This window comes from Toxotes jaculatrix, chromosome 4 (genome assembly GCF_017976425.1).
Source record: "Toxotes jaculatrix isolate fToxJac2 chromosome 4, fToxJac2.pri, whole genome shotgun sequence".
Taxonomy (NCBI): Eukaryota; Metazoa; Chordata; class Actinopteri; family Toxotidae; genus Toxotes; species Toxotes jaculatrix.
In genome coordinates this window covers 20,071,803-20,090,068 of record NC_054397.1, presented here as the reverse complement: position 1 = coordinate 20,090,068, position 18,266 = coordinate 20,071,803, and the positions used below count along the sequence as shown (strand labels likewise).

At 40.3% G+C, this 18,266-nt stretch overlaps 2 protein-coding genes across 2 annotated transcripts; both read left to right on the top strand.

The window, feature by feature from the left end:
- Window positions 1-136: 136 nt before the first annotated feature.
- Window positions 137-2,459, top strand: LOC121181240 (claudin-9-like). Its single transcript, XM_041037100.1, has 2 exons — window positions 137-224; window positions 444-2,459. Exon 2 carries the CDS (start codon window positions 687-689, stop codon window positions 1,353-1,355), a length of 669 nt encoding a protein of 222 aa, XP_040893034.1. The 5' UTR covers window positions 137-224; window positions 444-686; the 3' UTR covers window positions 1,356-2,459.
- Window positions 2,460-5,169: 2,710 nt separating this feature from the next.
- slc25a10b (solute carrier family 25 member 10b) lies at window positions 5,170-17,343 on the top strand. Its single transcript, XM_041036213.1, has 11 exons — window positions 5,170-5,772; window positions 10,844-10,963; window positions 12,044-12,158; window positions 12,302-12,350; window positions 12,482-12,523; window positions 12,610-12,653; window positions 12,743-12,813; window positions 14,102-14,194; window positions 14,307-14,384; window positions 14,512-14,568; window positions 15,770-17,343. The coding sequence occupies exons 1-11, from the start codon at window positions 5,683-5,685 to the stop codon at window positions 15,869-15,871; spliced, it is 861 nt and encodes a 286-aa protein (XP_040892147.1). The 5' UTR covers window positions 5,170-5,682; the 3' UTR covers window positions 15,872-17,343.
- The last annotated feature ends 923 nt before the right edge of the window (window positions 17,344-18,266 follow it).

Here is an 18,266-nt window from a genome sequence, read left to right as displayed (position 1 = left end):
TGCTGTCATTTTTTGCATAACTAGCTGTGTGCGTGTGTGTGCATGTATTTAGTATGCAGTATTACACACTGTTGCCCTCCTACACCCCTGTGTATGAGATTCAGAGAGACAAGCTGGCCAGTCATAATAGAAGAAAGACACTGACAACTCACATCACACAGCCATACCACCAAGAAACACACAAAGGAACATTAACACGCTGCCTGTGGACATCTGATTGAAAAGTAAGTTTTTACAGAGTTTTGTAGGAACTGTGGAATGTAATGGTAAATTGGTCCAACTGGAGCAGGTTTAATGCTCATATTTTTACACTGCACAACAATGTTATCTTTAATAATTTGAACTGTTAGTTAAGATCTATTACTATTTTATATCTGGGTTCTTTTAAAATCTGCTACTATAAAGTAAACTGGATAAAAATGATCCCGTCTTTACATATCCAGGTGTTAAACAAGAAAGGATACTGAGGAGAAGAGTGGGGCGTAACTCACCAACTCACAACCCCTGGACACCTTGCTGAACGATTGAGAATTAACTGTGGGAAGACTGGACGTTCATTTACTGAGAACTCAACCCTCTTCAACCTCCTTCTGAGAAAGAAAAGGAAAAAAAATAATCTGGGCTCAGGATTCTCTAAGGAGCGATTTTGTTGATGTTTAAAGTGTTGTAAAGTTTCTGCAGTGATCATGGCATCAACAGGTCTCCAGCTGCTGGGCTTGATTTTAGGGGTGTTGGGTTGGGTGTTTGGGGCATTGGTGTGTGCAGCTCCTCTGTGGCGTGTGTCTGCTTTCGTAGGTGGAGAGCTAGTGATTGCCCAGGTGTTGTGGGAGGGACTGTGGATGAACTGCCTGTCTCAGACCACAGGTCAGATCCAGTGCAAGACCTATGACTCCACCCTGGCCCTGCCCAAGACTGCCCAAGCTGCTCGTGGCCTCACTGTCCTCTCCCTGCTCCTCTGCCTTCTGGCCCTCATACTCGGGGTGGCAGGGGCCAAGTGCACCCACTGCATGGGTGACGGTAACCAGGCGTCCAAGGCTCGGATGGCTAGGATAGCAGGGGTGCTCTTCCTCGTGGCTGGCCTTGCCTACTTGATACCCATCTGTTGGACGGCCTATGCAATCATCAAGGACTTCTATGATCCGAATGTTGCAGCGCCTCTAAAGAGAGAGCTGGGACCAGCGCTATACCTCGGCTGGGGGTCCAGTCTGCTGCTCCTAGTGGGGGGCTCTCTGCTGCATGTCGGCTCTTCTCCACCAGGAGGAAGAGTGCTGCCTGTTTTCGGAGGTGCAGCGAAGGACAATGCACTTACAGGGGCAACGGCAGAGGTGAAGCAGCAGGAAAAATCTTTTGTATGAGATCACTGGATTGGACATAAGATGTTTGAACAAGGTCAGAGGCGATGACCTCGTTAGACAAGCTTCTGGAAACTGCAAGATCACAGTCTAAAGAAGGATAATCACCCTATGTTGTGGTTTGCGTTAGTTATCTGGTAAAGCTGAGTTTGTTTCTTTAAGGTATAATGTGGGATTTCATTACACTTTTTTTATTAATTGCACAGAAACTGGGGTTCTAATAGAATTATACGCTTTCTGTCAAAGTGGGAGTTGCAGTGGATTGTGGGAGGATTTTAGATGTTTAGATGTTTACTAATGTGTGTGACTTAACATTTCTCAAATTCCACTCTGCCTCTGCTTGTGTTTGTGAGTGTGTGCGTGTGGGTGGTCTGTGTACAGAAGGCCAGTGTACATAGCACTTCTGTGTAAGCTGGTGTTTTCACTGAAAATGTGTGGGGACTCAGAGTGATGCTTGTTTTTCTTTTTATGCAACTTTTTTTTCTGTGTTTTTTTTTCCTGTGGTATTCACTTTTTCTGCACTCTTTTGTTGATATGAATTTGTACACCCCTACAGTCCAAGTTTTAGGCCTTTTTTGTTTTACTGCGACATGAGAAATGATTATTAATGTATTCATGCAATATTTATTCTTACATATTATAATTTCTAGTAGTAGAAATTTTGTTAATTTATCAAAGAAGAATTTGTTCCTCATCTGAACAAAACCGTTTTAATTTTTCACCTTGTGTTCTCTGACAGTATTACAATAGTTCGACACTCACCTTTCTATCAAGTGACTGTGATGTATCAGTGAATACAGAAGTTTTAATTTAATTTATTTTATTTTATGGGATTAGCTATGTTAGGATTAGCATTATAGGGTCTAGAGATGTAACAAGTCTAATGATAATATAATATTTAATCTCGATCAATCAAGAACTTTATTTGTCCCCTTGGGGGGAATTCAAGATCTCTGCTGCCTAACAACTGGCTTAATGACATTTTACAGTATGCATTACTCAGTACTTGTATCTCAGTGTTACATTGCATTTTCCACTTTCTCTTTTTTGTCACTGACAGCCTTCTGATGTCTAATTACTTATATACAATAAATATATGGATTTGCTTTCCCCTACATCTGATTGTCTTTTAAACATTAGATATGAGCTGCCTATGATAACATGGGTGCAGAGTATTCCCATCTTTCTGACTTATGTTGCCCAACTCAAGTCCCTCATGAGTTATTATGATGATAGTTACCTGCACTTATTCATCCCTCATGGTCCCATTGGCTCTTTCCCTCTCATTTCATCACACAGGTTCAACTGATCCTATGTTGGTCAGGGTCACCATAGATCTTCTAACCAATTTTACACTGTCAATCATAATATTTTGAATCAGGATCACAAATTTAAGATTGTAGGATGTAAAGATTTAGATTCATCCTTACATCTGGTTTACATTGTTCTTGTTCATTATTTTCTCTGCTTAGACACTGTGTGTAATATCTACCACAGATGTCTTTCACTTTGCTCCAATCTTTTTTCATGAGGTTACAAATGAGGTTGTAGAGACTCACAGTGATGTGCATAACCTCTGGAGGTGGAGGACTACAGGAAATTTATTTCAGCAAACAATACATTTCTACCAGTCGCATTCAAAAACCTCTGTGTGGTATGATGTGACAGCAGACGTTAAACACTTGGGGGCAGTCAACACTAAGCAACTAGTGTGCTCGCACTTACCAAATCATATCATGACACACTCTCTCTCTCTCTCTGTGTATATATATGTGTGTGTGTGTGTGTGTGTGAGTGTGTATAGACAGATAGATACACATCAAATGATGTAGCTTTTTTCATCTGCTCTTTGGGCATTGCTGATTTGGCCCTTTAGCCCTGTGAGACACCATGTTACTTCCCAAACACATCTCACATAATTGCTTACCAGACCTCTTCTATAGCTGTCCCACACATGCAGCATCTTAGCAGCTGTGATTAAGGCAAGGGTACAACTGCTTTTGGTTGCCATCTATCAGTTATGTTGTAAAATCTCTGTTTGTGTTTCAAACATGCCCATACATGTTCATGTTTCTTGTTGAACTGCTACAGTTCTGCTCAGTTTTATAGGTGTGAGTTGTGTGTGTATGTGTGGGAAATAAAAAGCTGCACATGATCTGAAAGACAACTTTCATTTAAGAAATGATTACAGAAACTGACGCAAGCAACAGCCCAGCCAAGAAAAGCAACAGACAGCGTCTCCATATGGTCCTACCTGCTAACTCTGCACAGTATAGAACAGACTGAGAGTTGTTTTTAAGGCCATAGGGCAAGAGGATGGTATGCAAAGACCTGCTGCTCTGCTGCTCTCTGGACTGTGCTTAAAGTTCCTCTTTGTTAGAAAGGAACAAACAAGTCTGTAACTTTCTGTAACAGCAAGTTTTTTTTTTTTTTTGCTGTTCAGAAAGAAGTTCAGAAGGTACAGAAATAATTTAGCTCTTTAAGACCACGTATTTATTTTAGCAATCAACCTCAACTGCAATTTAAACAATGAAATCTACATACGACTTAAATAACATCCCATTCCTCCCACATTAAATATTACTACATGCAAAGTATTAAAATATTAACACTAAATCAAAAGAATCAAGTGAGAATCAATGCTCTGCAGCCTTCAGTATATTGTTTGATTTACATAAAATTGAGTCCCTACCGTTTTAATACATCTCCTGTCAACAAACAACTCTAACAAACCAAATATCACATCCACTGCATACATGGGAGACATGGATGCTTTCTATTCTAAAGTTTAGGAATGTGTGGGGCACCTTGGTGGCCGAGGCGTTCAGGTGCCAGCATGCACTGGGTCAGCTATCATTCCCAATTTCTCTTTCACCTCAATTCTTATCATCTCTCCTCTAATAAACTTGATAATAAAAGCATATAAAAAAAAACCCTATCAAAAATCAACAGGAGTTAAAATAGTGGCTGATAAAGACCAAACTGATGGCTGAACTGTTGAACACATGGGGACAACAACAAGCCCATTAAGAGCTGACAAATTAGAATGTGGTGAAGAAGACGGCACACTTGAAAATGTACTAGACAATCAAACACAAATGTAAGTTTTATGCTTTATTAAGTGGTTTCAGACACCTTGTGTCATTTTTGAAGAGAAACAAACGAGTCATGTACTTTATGACAGCATTTGGCATGACAGTTATAAGTAAAAAATGGTAATGTTAGCCTGTTTTTGCAGATGTGCTTGAGTTTAAACTGGTTTATATTGTTCTTGTTCTTCCTTTTCTCTACTCACCAGTAGGGGTGAGGCCACACTAATGAGATTTTCTTCAAATGATTTGATTCCAGTGGTAGGCACATAGTGGCCGACGGGCCGAATCTGGCCCCCTAACAAACATTTTCAGTCCCATAACAAAAACTTAAAGTTTTCCCTTTAATATTTTGCAGCAATACTTTTGCATTATTCCGTAAAATACAACTAGTTTTATAACTTTGGTTTATTCTTAAAAGAAATAAATTACCTAAAAATAAAATACAATATGAAAAACATCCGAATATAAGTCTGTGTCTTCACCACACTTTTAAAACTTAGTTGGACTCCAAATAAACACTGTTGGAAAAAAAAAAGGCCCCTGGCAACTTGTTGCAGATAATTTTCCCAATGGGTTTTTTTTTTTTTTCGTTTTTTTTTTTGTTGCTAAGGTTTCTGCTCACTGGAGAATGTGGAGTCTTGTCTTCTTAAAGAGACAGGGGGACATTTTTGGCTTTGCTATAGCTGCAGAAAAGATGCCTATCACTTTAAAACCCGCATGACAGTTTTGTAGTAAGGAAAATGGAGTATGTAAGTTTGTGCGTTTCGGGGCTTCAGTATTCTCATACCCCGCCGTCGACCTTTGGATCTCGGGCCTCGGGGCGGGTAGGCAGCTCCGCCGTCCACGGTGGCAATTGGCTGCGAGCTTCTCCTCCGTCTACAGCCGCTTCCTATTGCCGCGCACACATCGTGGCCCAAACACAGGCGACAGTACACACACACACACACACACATTCACACACACACGCACACACGAGGTCTTTCACATCGCGCACATTCTGTGGAGTGAGTGCGCGCGATGCTGATGCAGCCCAAAGTCCTCCGGTCCTCGGTACATGTCTCTTATCGGAATGTTTGAAGATTAACGAAGTTATCCTTGTCCAGCAGACCACAAGCCACTGCCAGCTGTACCCCTGCAGGCCAGGAAGCCGACAGAGCAGGCGGACAGCGCGTAGAGGAGGCTCGGAAGGGAAATACACCGCTGTCTAGCTGCATCGGACGACGGCAGAGGACGGCACCATGGCCGAGAAACGGATGTCGCGGTGGTACTTCGGTGGGCTGGCGTCCTGCGGTGCCGCCTGCTGCACTCATCCTCTGGATCTCATTAAGGTGAGAGAGGGCTCCGAGTAGGAACAGTCAGCGTCCGCCGCTGTGTAGAGGAGTGCAGGCCTGAACACCGGGCTGCAGCTGTTCCAGCGGTGGCCACATAAGAAAATGGCCTGGTAGCGGTTATTTATCTCCCGGCGACTCATCATCTTAGGCCACTGAATGATTTTAAGACATGATTGTGTGTTTGCTGTAGCTGTAGTGAGGTTTTAGGGATCTCGCTGCACTGATGTATCACGTGTCTCATGTAGATCATTGCAACGTGTTTGAGGGTGTACGGATATAGAGCACAGGTTAAAATGAAGGGTGGTGAGTCCAGCTGACACATACTATTAATACTTATTAAAAAAAAAATAAGAAAACAATCGTTGAGTTTAATTTCAAACTGGTCACAATGTCTCAATGTAGCAGTAGTTTTACATTTTAATTGTTAAAGGTTTATAGGGATGAATATATTATGGTAAAATGGTACATTATTGTAATTGTAAAGGGGGTGGGGTGGTGGGGATCTTTTCCCCTCCATAAACAGCCTGTCATCGCCTGACAGCAGGTGTGTGTGTGTGTGTGTGTCAATGGGGTCATTCATGTTTATTCTTATTAATACAGAGGAGCAAACCGGTACATCTCTACCTAATGCCAAAATCCTTACTCGCTTTACTTGTAGCTCTCTTTAGCCTGCGCTGGAAGACAGCAGCACATGACCCTGATAAGGCTAACTGACCCTCAGGAAGTCATGTGCTGTGTAATTTTGCCCGTAATCACCACTTTGCTCTAAAAATGTCTTCTGGAGAGATTCATTTCTGCTCTAACTTGCTCGTCAGCTGGTGATGTCTTATAAGATTATAGTTCTTTAAGACTGAAGCATTACATTTTGAGTCTGGTGATTTGGTTGGATCAGCGTTCATATTGCCCTGAATTACTGCATTAGCAGTCGCTGTGCTGTGGCTGTGGCTGAGAAAAAACTTTTTAAACCTTTTAAAACTTTTTAGAACTGGTTTTTGCTTATGGTTTTCACTAGACAATATGTATTCATAACAAACATATGCAATTGAGTGAGTTTTTCTTTATAAGAAGAAGAGAGGTGAGCATTATTAAACAAGGTAATCAACCCCAACCTGTAGTTAAGTTTGATCCTCAAGTCTGCAAAGTTTTCATTTAAAGACAGTAAAAACAGCAGCTTAAATGACAGAGAATAAAGCCCTTTCTTTCACAGTCATTGGATCTTTCCATCTCTACCAGTCAGCAGTGTCCCTCTAGAGAATGGTGTCTGTTTTTTTTTTTGGAGGGTAAAAACTGCTTTTGATTTGAAAAGTACTTTTTGCAAAATAAGTACTTTTCAAAGTAAAAGGGGGATTTTTTTTTTAAATGAAAAATCGTTGAGGTCAGTTCCATGCTGGTCAGGGTGACAACAGACAGTTTCTTGCCTAGAACTGGGATTTGGTCCATGGGTGTTGAGTGGGTAAGATTCCTGTGTGTGTGTGTGTGTGTGTGTGTTTGGCTTTGGGATGGGATTGGTTGTGCATCTGCTCATCTAGAATTTCAGTGGAGATTTCTGGCTCCTGTATGAAACATAGAGGGATGGTTCAAATGGCCTTGAGAAGAATGTTGCATTATATTCCTCTGAGAGAATCAAGTTTAGTCTACTTCTAGTTTGATTGATTCCTTTTCTTTAATACAGGGCTTTCAGTGTTTGACAGAGTACCCTCTACCCCGCCCTCCAACCCTCAGACAAAGTCAAGACAACTGCAACTGTAAACAAAAAAATACATATACATATATACAGCTAACCTATATTAATCTATAATTGTTAACAAAAAATATATGGTGAGTTAGCTATTAGCAGCTTCTTTTTTAGTGTCCCCATGAATATACACACAAGAATTATTTTGATACTCAGTAAATAATTTTCAGGCAAGTTCTGGACTTGTGACTCCAAGAGGGAGTGTGGTTTCTGACACAGAGCAATAAGTGATGTAAAATACCTTAATTGCCTCCATGAGCTGGTTATGGTGCAGACAATAAATACCTGGCCTGTAACACGTTTTTACATTCTGTTGACTCTGTGCTCCAGTAGATTTAGTTTGAAATGAATTAATGGCTATGAAGATAAATGTTTACTTTCTGCTTTAGGAGTGTTTCAAGTCTGACTTGTTTCCTTTTTTACGCTTTGGTCCTGCACCGTGATGTTAGGATAACATAATGGGACAATGACAAGGCTACAAGTTACACCGTTCACCTAATAAGTATGTAAACAGCTTCAAATGAAAGCTGGGAGTCAGAACTTGAAAGTCAAAGTCACTGTTTCTTATTAGTTCCATTGTGCTGGAGATCAGAGCCAGCAGAACAGAAGAATGTGCCTCTGTCCAAATGCTCACCGACTGCTCTGCGTGTCCTTATGTAGTTTTACACCTGCTGAACTGGCAGTCAGGATGAGGAGTGTTAGTTGAGTTACCTCTGGCTGGTGAAAGGGAGGAATTTTTCTCAAGTGTTTTTGATTAGAAAAATACATAAAATGTTAAAAACAAGCTCTAAAACTCACTGTGATTTTGAGAATAATTGAAAGATACTCTAAAAACTCATTGAGAAATCCTCATTCATGCTTACTGGAATTGAAGTGTTAGTGTAGGAGTCTTGTATGAACTGTTGACGCCTAAGTGTTGTGATAACACTGTGTTGGTAAAGGATCCTTCCGAGAATTTCAAAGACAGCTAATGTCACCTCGTAGAAATGAGAACGTGCGTACTAGAAGCTGGAGGAAGCAATGTCTTAATCATTGTCATTTACTTGAGCAGAGTGGATTTGTTTTCACACACTGAACATTGTCCACATTTGCATTGTGTTAGGTGAATTTCAACTGCTGTAGCAAAGACAGCTTGAATGAACAGGTTCAATCTCAGCATAAAATATTGTGTTGTTAGCTTCCTGAATGAACCAGTTTTTTTTTTTTTTATCATGATAATAACCACGGCAGATTTCATCATCACAAGTTTATTGTTCTGATAAATAGTAATATAAAATTCCTATTGCAATGCCCCAAAACTACTTTACAGTGACTTTCTAGAAAGCTGCTTTAATGGAATGAAAGCACACACCTCCAAGCTGAGCTGCTCCTAATAGCGATCAAATTACAGATAGGTCCCCATTCATGATGTGTTGTTATAACATTTTATTCACACGGTGGAAACAAGAACTCCTAGTTTGTCTCTGTTGCTGGACAGTGAGACACATGGTGCCTTTGTCTCAACAGCTTACAGAGCCTAAAACATTAATGGTCTCATAATGCTGTACACTTACCACATTCCTGTAAAAGCTAACAACTAAATTTAGAAGGACTGAGGTGTAATTTAGGGCAGAGAACATTGGGCTGGACTAAACACACATATCACATAGTAAAGACTGCCTAGTCATGTTTTATTGAGTTCCTCCTTTGTGTCAGCCCAGACATCCATTACACCCCCTCATAGGCTAATCTATTGTTGTCAAAACTAATACAACAGAATTGCTAAACAAGATTTGCCAGACCTAACCTGAAAAGGTAATCTTTGTAGCCGGACACTTATCAACTCGTGTGGGTGTAATATTTCACTACTGCGTGGTATGAGTGTGCGTGCCAGTGTTCCTGTACATGTACACGTTAGCTTGTTGATGGCTCAATAGGATATTGTCCTAACACGTTTTTTACATGTTTTTTTTTCCTTGAACCTCTTCACCAGAGCTATAAGGAAAATACCAGCAGAGTTGTTGTCAGTTCTGCCTACGTCCTGTTTACATTCCTGGAAGTAACTGGCTGGCAAACTTGTCTCATAAATAGTGTCCAGTTATCATATCTGTAAGAATTTTTTTTTTCGTGGCTTTTTAGCCATGACAGTGTTCTTTTTAGATATGAATGGCAGTGTCTGGTTTTTCCGCTTTGGTCCAGACTGAAATATTTCAATAACTGTTGGTTTGATTGCTGTGACAAGTTGAACAGAAATTCTTAGTTCCCCGAGAACGGTTCCCGAATTACTTGGGTGATCCCAAGTTTACCTGTTGCTCCACCAGGAGGTCGAAGATTTTAGTACACTTAGTTAAATATTTCAGCATCAAAACTTGAATTTGTCTAGAATTTTGGCTTCTAAAAAAACACCTGCAGATATAATAATTTTCCTGTAGTTAATATTTTGTGGTAATTACCACTTGCATGGTGAATGTGATAAACATACCTGCCAAAAAAAATCGGCTTGTTAGCATTATCACTGTGAGAATGTTAGCAAGGTGATATTAGCATTTAGCTCATAACCTCACAGAGCCACGAGCAAGGCTTTAGATCATGTTTTCATTTCTTTTTTTTGAGGTCATGTTGACGGCACAGTGTGCTCTACAGAGATGTTGAAAGAAAATCTGTCAGAAAAATTTGAATTTTAGGACTTTTTCTAGTCCATGGAGGCATCAGTTTTTAGCTAGGTGTGACACCTGCTAATTGTATGTTCAAAATGATGAACAGGTAACTGTTCTAAATATCTAATCAACTATGATTTGCAGGACAAAATCACTAAAGGTTCTTCATCAAGACACAATGAACAGTACTGCATTGAAAGATTTTGTTTGTGCAAAGAGTAGTTCTCCCAAATGTCAAACCCTAAAGGGTGATCTTTGAAACTTTAAAACTCAGTGAGTTGATAAGAAATTTTGAAGTTTGGGGGTTACTGCTTTAACAGTATTAGTACTAAATTTTTATGACTGATAGAATGATTAATTTAATCAAGCAGCCAACGATAAAGACTAGTGATAAGACAGGAGAAACACTGTGTTTTAAAGCTCTTGGTGGCCTTCAGGCTCAGACACTGATTAGCAAAGAGAGGACAAAGGCCAGATTGTAGAGCTGCTGACCTCCTTTGACAAGGACAGCTAACCGCACATACACACACATTGGTCTTTCTATAGTAGTGACCTAACCCACTCAGTGACATAATGCATTCCCTAACCCCTATACCCCAACCCTAATAATCACAAATAAATTCCTAACCCTAACTTAAAACAGTGCCTCTCCTGAATTGAAAATGATATCAATCCTAGTACATTGCTGTCTTTCCAGGTACACCTACAGACACAGCAGGAGGTGAAGAAGAGGATGATGGGGATGGCTGTCCATGTGGTGAAGAATGACGGGGTGCTGGCTCTTTACAATGGCCTCTCTGCTTCGCTTTGTAGACAGGTGTGTATGTTGGCAGCTTATTGCTGTTTTCTGTATATCTGGGATTACCTGGATTGATGTTTGCTTTGGAGGCGGGGGGGGGCGCGGTTGATCTGTCAGCAGTTTGTGCCTAGATCCTTAAATAGGATCAGGGTATGTTTTTTTGTTTTGTAGTCAAACATACTGAATAAAAATATCAGTGTTAGTATAGTTAAAAACATGACTCTAGTGTCATTTTTATTACAAACAGAGGGATTTTACTGATTATATTGAGGCAGAGGCTGATATGGACATGATAATGATAACTGTGCACAGCACCTTTCAAAACAACGTTTTAAGTGCTTTACATGGTTGAATAAGTTTTAAACATTTCAAGCAATTAGGCAAAAAACTCCAATTAAAATGGTATAATATAAACTGGTATAAAATAGCATTAATAAGAGTCTTTATGTATGTTTTGCAAAGGGATTTAAAAGATGTCCCCCTTTGCTTCCCTGAATGTTCAGATGACTTCATAATAAAGGAGTGCCTTTGTCTCAGTTCTTTCCCTAACTGAAACGCAGTGTGAGTAAAACATAACGTGTCAGTGATCATCATGCTTTGCATTTTTCTGGTTAAAGGAAGAGAGGTCATGACAGACCACATCAGAACAGGTTTTTGAGTAAATATCCTCTAACGGGACTGGAAGAGATTCATATGCTCTTGCATTTGTTGGATTGCTGTTAAAACATTTAATGTGGTCATACTGACTTCATTTGAAGTTACACAAAATAGCTGGTTTGTGGCAGCAGGATACCTTAAATGGATCAGTAGAAAAGGATTGCAGCTGATCCAATATGACTGTGGGGAGAAAGAGATCACAGCCACTGGATGGTGAGGAATAGGAGAAGGTTTGTCATGTAAATGCTGAATCCTGTTTATGGGACACTTTAAATGATCAAAATTCTCCTTTAAAACCATTTTTGGATTGGTTATGTTGCCAGAGGCTCCTCCTGGTGGCTGAAAAAAGAAAATGTTAAATAATGAGCAGAATACTGGATGAGACTCATTCTTTTTTCCTCCTCTCCTCTCCTTGCCTCTCCTCTCCACTCCTCTCCTTAGATGTCCTATTCCCTCACCAGATTTGCCATCTATGAGACAGTGAGGGACATGATGGGCAACACAAGCCAGGGCCCCATGCCCTTTTACCAGAAGGTCCTGCTGGGAGCATTCGGAGGTGGGAGAGCACACACACACACACGTTCTGCCTTTCTCTCTCTCCCTCTCTCTCTTTCTCTCTCTCTCTCTCTCCCTCACAAATGTACACATGAGGTATCAAGCATGCAGGTTTGTGTGCCAACAGGATTTCTCTGCCAACAGGTTTCACTGGTGGGTTTGTTGGTACACCGGCAGACATGGTGAACGTCAGGTAAAGATGCCATGGTAGTTATTAATATATTTGCACAGTTCCTGCAGAAAAATGGTTTATGGATATTTTTGATCAATGGTCAAAAACAGCAAATAGTGTAATCAAAAGATCTGAACTGTTTTTGCTTCTAGGATGCAGAATGACATGAAACTACCACCAGAACTGAGAAGAAAGTGAGTGTTGTAAACCTCTTTTGTCAGCTTAGATGTTTTTAATCTTTTACCGTAATCTAACCCTGAATGTTTTTTTTTTCTTGCAGCTACAAACATGCCCTCGATGGCCTATTCAGAGTTTTTAGAGAAGGTAAATCCCAAGAAACATACTGTGTTTAACTTCATATATAGCACACAGTGACATCATGTCTGACCTCTGACCTGTGTCCTGTCCAACAGAGGGTGTGAGAAAACTGTTTTCAGGAGCCACCATGGCCTCCAGCAGAGGAGCGATGGTCACTGTTGGACAGGTAAATCACGTTACTCACAGTCTGGTGATGGGCTGAAATTCATCCTCACAACTCTCCTCTTTTAATCCACAGCCACCTAGTGGCTTTTTCGGTGGCCTCTGTGGTTCCCCTTATGGCAGAGGGACTGGCCAGTGAACCCTCTACAGCCTACTTCAGTAGGCCCACACCTTGCCTGCCCCCTTTTCTCTCTGCACTGCCTCTCCAGCTCTGCATATCTTGCTCTCTTTCTTTAGCTGGCTTCTTGGATCTGATCCTCCCAAGCTCCATTAGTATGACCTACTTGGAGGATCGGGAGAGCATGGGGTTCTGGCCTCAGTGATGTTACTGCAGTCTCCTCCACTTGAGCTGTCAAATTTCAGCTCCCAGTCAAGCGCTGTGGCCAGTAGCCCAGCATGGGGGAGAGCTGAGGGTCTGCCGTTGGTAGCTTATGCCCTGATCTGACGAAGGTGGGAGCCTTTGCAGTTGTTGGCTGCAGGTGTTTATTCTGAGTGAGGGCAGTGCAGACTGGGTTTGTTGTCTTGGCCATCAGAGCATCAGTGTGACACCACCGGTATCTCCCTTCGCTCAGACCCACTTCAAGGATACTTTCACTGAAGTGTAACGGAGCCTGTAGTCTCATCTGCGTCATCAGATTCATCACTAGATCAGTGACTAGATCATATCGAGACTAGATCTGGAGAATGACAATGCCAAAATACAGATAAGTTACCCTTTAACACAATGTGAATAAGGTGTTTGGTTTTTTTTTTTAAAGTAAAACAGAGTATTCCCATTCAAATGTTACCTGACTGATCCATATGTCACATGTCTGTTTACTTCAAATGTCAGCACATCAAATCAACATGCAGCTTTGTAGAGCGGACGTCTTCAGGTGTTGTTATGATCATTTTGTTATTGGTAATGTCATTTTTTCTTTACTGCTTGTAAAGATCAGAAAATTTGACAGCGTCACTTCAGTGCACTTCTGTCTGCCACAGTGTCTTTTTTGTATTACCACTGGGGGGAGCCAAATACCCAAATTTTAAAATTTGCTATTTTGACCTGTTGATATTTGTGCTGCAGAAAAACATAAAGGCCAACCCAGTTAATGTACTTGACAAATGACATTCCATCATGTGACCGCCATGTGCACAGAAACAAAAACAGAACGCACACAGACATCTGAGCCACATTTCACATCTGGACAATTCTGATCTGAAAGCAGTGAGGGATTGTGGGACACTTGTAGGTTTTTTTTTCCTGTTAAAATGACATATTTTCTCTATCTCCTTTTTTTTTTCACCTTTAGTTGGCATGCTATGACCAGGCGAAGCAGCTCGTGTTGGGAACAGGGATGATGGGTGATAACATATTCACACACTTTCTTTCCAGCTTCATTGCTGTAAGTATCAGGTTTTATTTGTGTGCAGTGGAAACCTGACTCAGACAGTGTGTAAAGTTTACAAGGCTCTTTTGTTAACTGATCACAGCTTGTGTGAACCGTTCCTCTGCAGGGAGGCTGTGCCACATTCTTGTGTCAGCCTCTGGATGTATTAAAGACGAGACTGATGAATTCAAAGGGAGAGTACACAGTGAGTAGATCCCTCCTCATCCCTCTTCGTTGTCGCCTCTGATCCTTTCATTCTGTTCTGTTTCTGCTTGTCCATCTTCTTCATTTCTCAATGCTCACTCTTACCCAGTGTCTCTCTCTCTCTACAGGGAGTGACACATTGCTTACGAGAAACTGCCAAGCTGGGTCCAATGGCATTTTACAAGGTAAAAACAACAACAACAAAAAAACAGTCCTATAAGCCATTTAACACCATGATAGTTTTTTAGTGCTGCTGTTAGTCAGAACATCTACACAGGTTCTTAAATGTATTATTTCAGCTATTTGGCTGAGTGTCTGTCAGGATCACCCCTGGATGCTTTGATTAACACCATCCAGTTAGAGCTGTTCTCTGTAATGTAATTAATTTAGTGATGCATCCTGGGTTCATCTTAACTATAGTCCAATAAACTAAAGCGGGAGCACTCTGCCTTCTAATTGACAATGTATGTGTTTTACTATGCAAATAAACCTGCAAGAGATGAAACATGAAGCTATAGTACAATGTCGACAATGAGCAACAATGATACAAAAAAAAACCCCCAAAACAAAATGGTGATACAACTCGAATACTTGAACTCAATCCTGCAGATTCATGTTAATGACCTTATTGTGGTTGCTACTGTGAGCTATAGTCAATACAGTAAATACAGTAAATGTGCCAAAGACTGGGACACTGTTTTTGGCACACAGTTATATACAACATCAGTAGCTAACAGCTAGCTCAATTAGCTAATTGTGTCTCACTGCAGAAGTTTCATGTTTCTATGGTTAAAATTTTCAATATTATTAAGTTATTAACATTATTTATCCTCCACAATAAACCATTTCTTTTTTGCTTTGTGGGTCTGGAAGCACATTTATTGCCATTAATTAATAACTTGAACTTTCACTCAGCTATATAATATGTAATAAATATTTTAGTATCAATTTAGTATCAAGGAATGATCCACTTGCTGCTCAACAATAAGCCTCTGTCTTGGAAAACTGGACTGCGTATAATAATAAAACTAATCTAACAAGTTCGCTTGGATGACCAAATATTGTATTAATATACAACAGCTTCTGTTATATTTTTACATATAAATGCATAATAAAAAATATAGAAACATTCAGACCAGTCAGCATGACTTTTATATCAGTAATGTGCCCAGCTGACCCCAGTGCTGTGTGGGAAAACAGATTTTAAATTGCGGCGCTATGTAAATGGCCTGTGTTTGAAAGGAAGATGCTCGTTTACAGTATGATAATAAATAAGTACTTTTCAGAAGTAAAGTATTGTTTAGTTGATTGCTGCAGTGGTAATATCTTTAAATTGACAGCTGCGATGGGAGAGAACTACAAATAACAATCTACGTTTTGTTGCAGGGTCTCGTCCCAGCAGGGATCCGCCTGATTCCCCACACAGTGCTCACCTTCATCTTCCTCGAGCAGCTCAAGAAATACTTTGGCATTCGTATCATCTCCTAAGCACACTCTGCGATGGGCTGCTCTTCATCTCAGAACTCTACTTACTTTAAGCCCAATCCACCAGGAGTGTACATAACCTTCAGAGCCTACACCAGTGTAATTACAGACTGTGGCTTGAAAGGTTTGTGCCAGGAATATGTATCCTATGGTTCTGTACAACACGTGATCATTTCCATATTAGGCCAAGACGTTTGTGATTTAGCAGAAGTCCAAGATGTACTTCAGAAGTTGAAAACAAACACAGTGTAGCCTTATCATCATCAGTGCTGTTCTTACTAATCTATAACATTTCCCAAAAGCCATTACTGAAACATGACTGAACAAGCTCTTATGTAATTACATAGTAATCATTCCCAATAGTGGTGACCAAATGTGATGCACCATGATTTTTATAGTTTTACTGAATCATTTGTTTGCCTTCTTATGACCTAATTATTTGTATTATGTTTTTGAACAGGAAATCAGCCACTGATATGTGAAAATGTCATTAACTTCTTCCTGGTTCTCCTTTACTTCATTCCGCACATAGTCATAGTTTCATTCTAAAATCTCTCTTAGAAGAGGACCAAGTTGTCTTGTGTTTTTTAGTAAAGAGGGAATTAGTGGGTAAACTGTGAGGCAGAGAGAGCAGGCGGTTGGAGGTACATTTGGCCGTGGCTCTTTTAATTTTCCAAACCCAGTGAAATTGCAAATGACCACTTGATCTATGTAAGTTCTTACTGTTTGAATATCGATGCCTGTTGAGATGCCTGTAGGGAACTGCTGCACAGTACAAGTGTACATGTATATGCAGCATTTTCATCTGTGATGTCAATGTGTCATCCAGCTGAATGCATGTCAGACTTTATGACTCAGGATGCTGCTCTGTTTTATAAGGCACTTTACTGAAAATCCATGGACTCCTGCTGACTAACTTGCTGCTTAGAAACATATAATGTACACTAAACTACATACTCTAAAAGTAAAAATGGAAATATTTAAATTTCAGATGTTAATGGTTCCAACTGAGGATGTTTTGTTGCTGTTGCCAGTTGTCCGATGAAAAGTTTGACTTTGGCCCTGTTTCATTAAGCAATCTCTCTGCTGTGCCTGGTCTGTTGACAAAGACCATGTTGAGAAATGTTGCCTTACAGTATCTGCCCTGCAGGGGGCAGTATAGTAATGTGTGAAGTATCTTCTGTTATGCACCCTAATGAGTCCTGCACCTTCATCCTAGGATACATTAAAAAAAAAAAAAAAAAAACAGAGAGACAGTGCCATTAAATGACTCTCTTTGCCTGCATGTTCTTATGTTCTAGAGTTCCTTGACAATGTGAGGTACTGTACTGTAGAACAGCCATAATATTGGTAGCGTTAATCCAAACTTTATTCAGACGCACAGAAATGAAACTGGAGGGATCCATACTTCTGGGTGTTGTGAATTTGTATTTTGTAGATCCTTAACTAAGGATTCTTGAATTAAAATACTAATGGAAAATATGTCTGGTTTGTGTGTGTGTGTGTGTGTGTGTTATGTGCCTGTTTTTAAGACAGTATGTCAGACTTTAAAGTTTTATTTTGGCAGTGAGTGTAAACTGCTGTAAATCACACCATATTTTTCTAATCCTTATTATTTTTGTCATCTCATAAATCAGCTGCAGCCCCCCTGGGTTGTGTTAAACTCACATCATGAGACAAACAGAGTGATCTTTGTGTTTCTGTTTTCTGCTGTCGCAGGGTCATAGTACAGTGATGCTGGCTGTGACTGGATTTGCCCGCATCACAACAAGAACATAGTTTAATGTTTGCTCTGCCAGTCCTTCTCACCAACCTGCAGACTTGGGATCAGTACTTATTTTGCAGAATTACAGCCTCCCAGCATGCACCATGTGGCAGGACAGTCCTCAGTTAAGTGTGGATATTCAGCTGTAATGATAAATGGTGGCAGTGTGACTCTCTTCCTCTGCCTAGATGAAGATGGTTGCCCATTCCTTTATTAATACCATCCATCACATGCAAAGCGTTCATGACTCTGACCATTCACCTCTACCATCACATGTATGTGTGGGAATTCATGAGCCTTATTCCTCTGCAAGCATCTGCTCATTTTCTTGTGCTATTTTTGCACAACCTTGGAATGCTGCCTTTATGTACAGTGATGGGGACAATCAGACCGTAGGCCTCCATATTGCAATGATCTTACTTCAGATGTATGCTTGGATTTTAGGAGGAGCCATCACCCTGTCAGCCACACTCACTGAACAACTCAGGTTTGGGGTCAATAAATATCTGATGTTTTCACAGATAATAATATGAAATTGCAGTTACTGCAAACACATGGGTGCAAGAGGAATTAAAAAAGAAATCCATTATTTTACCAAATTTTTGGAAGTAGTCTGGATCACTTTATTTTGTC

Excerpts from the sequence above, each read along its gene's own strand:
- LOC121181240 (XM_041037100.1), top strand. The coding sequence starts at position 687 with ATGGCATCAACAGGTCTCCAGCTGCTGGGCTTGATTTTAGGGGTGTTG.
- slc25a10b (XM_041036213.1), top strand. The coding sequence starts at position 5,683 with ATGGCCGAGAAACGGATGTCGCGGTGGTACTTCGGTGGGCTGGCGTCC. Across the intron at positions 12,814-14,101 it reads CGATGGTCACTGTTGGACAG|TTGGCATGCTATGACCAGGC; the intron begins GTAAATCACGTT and ends TTTCACCTTTAG. Across the intron at positions 14,385-14,511 it reads ATTCAAAGGGAGAGTACACA|GGAGTGACACATTGCTTACG; the intron begins GTGAGTAGATCC and ends CTCTCTCTACAG.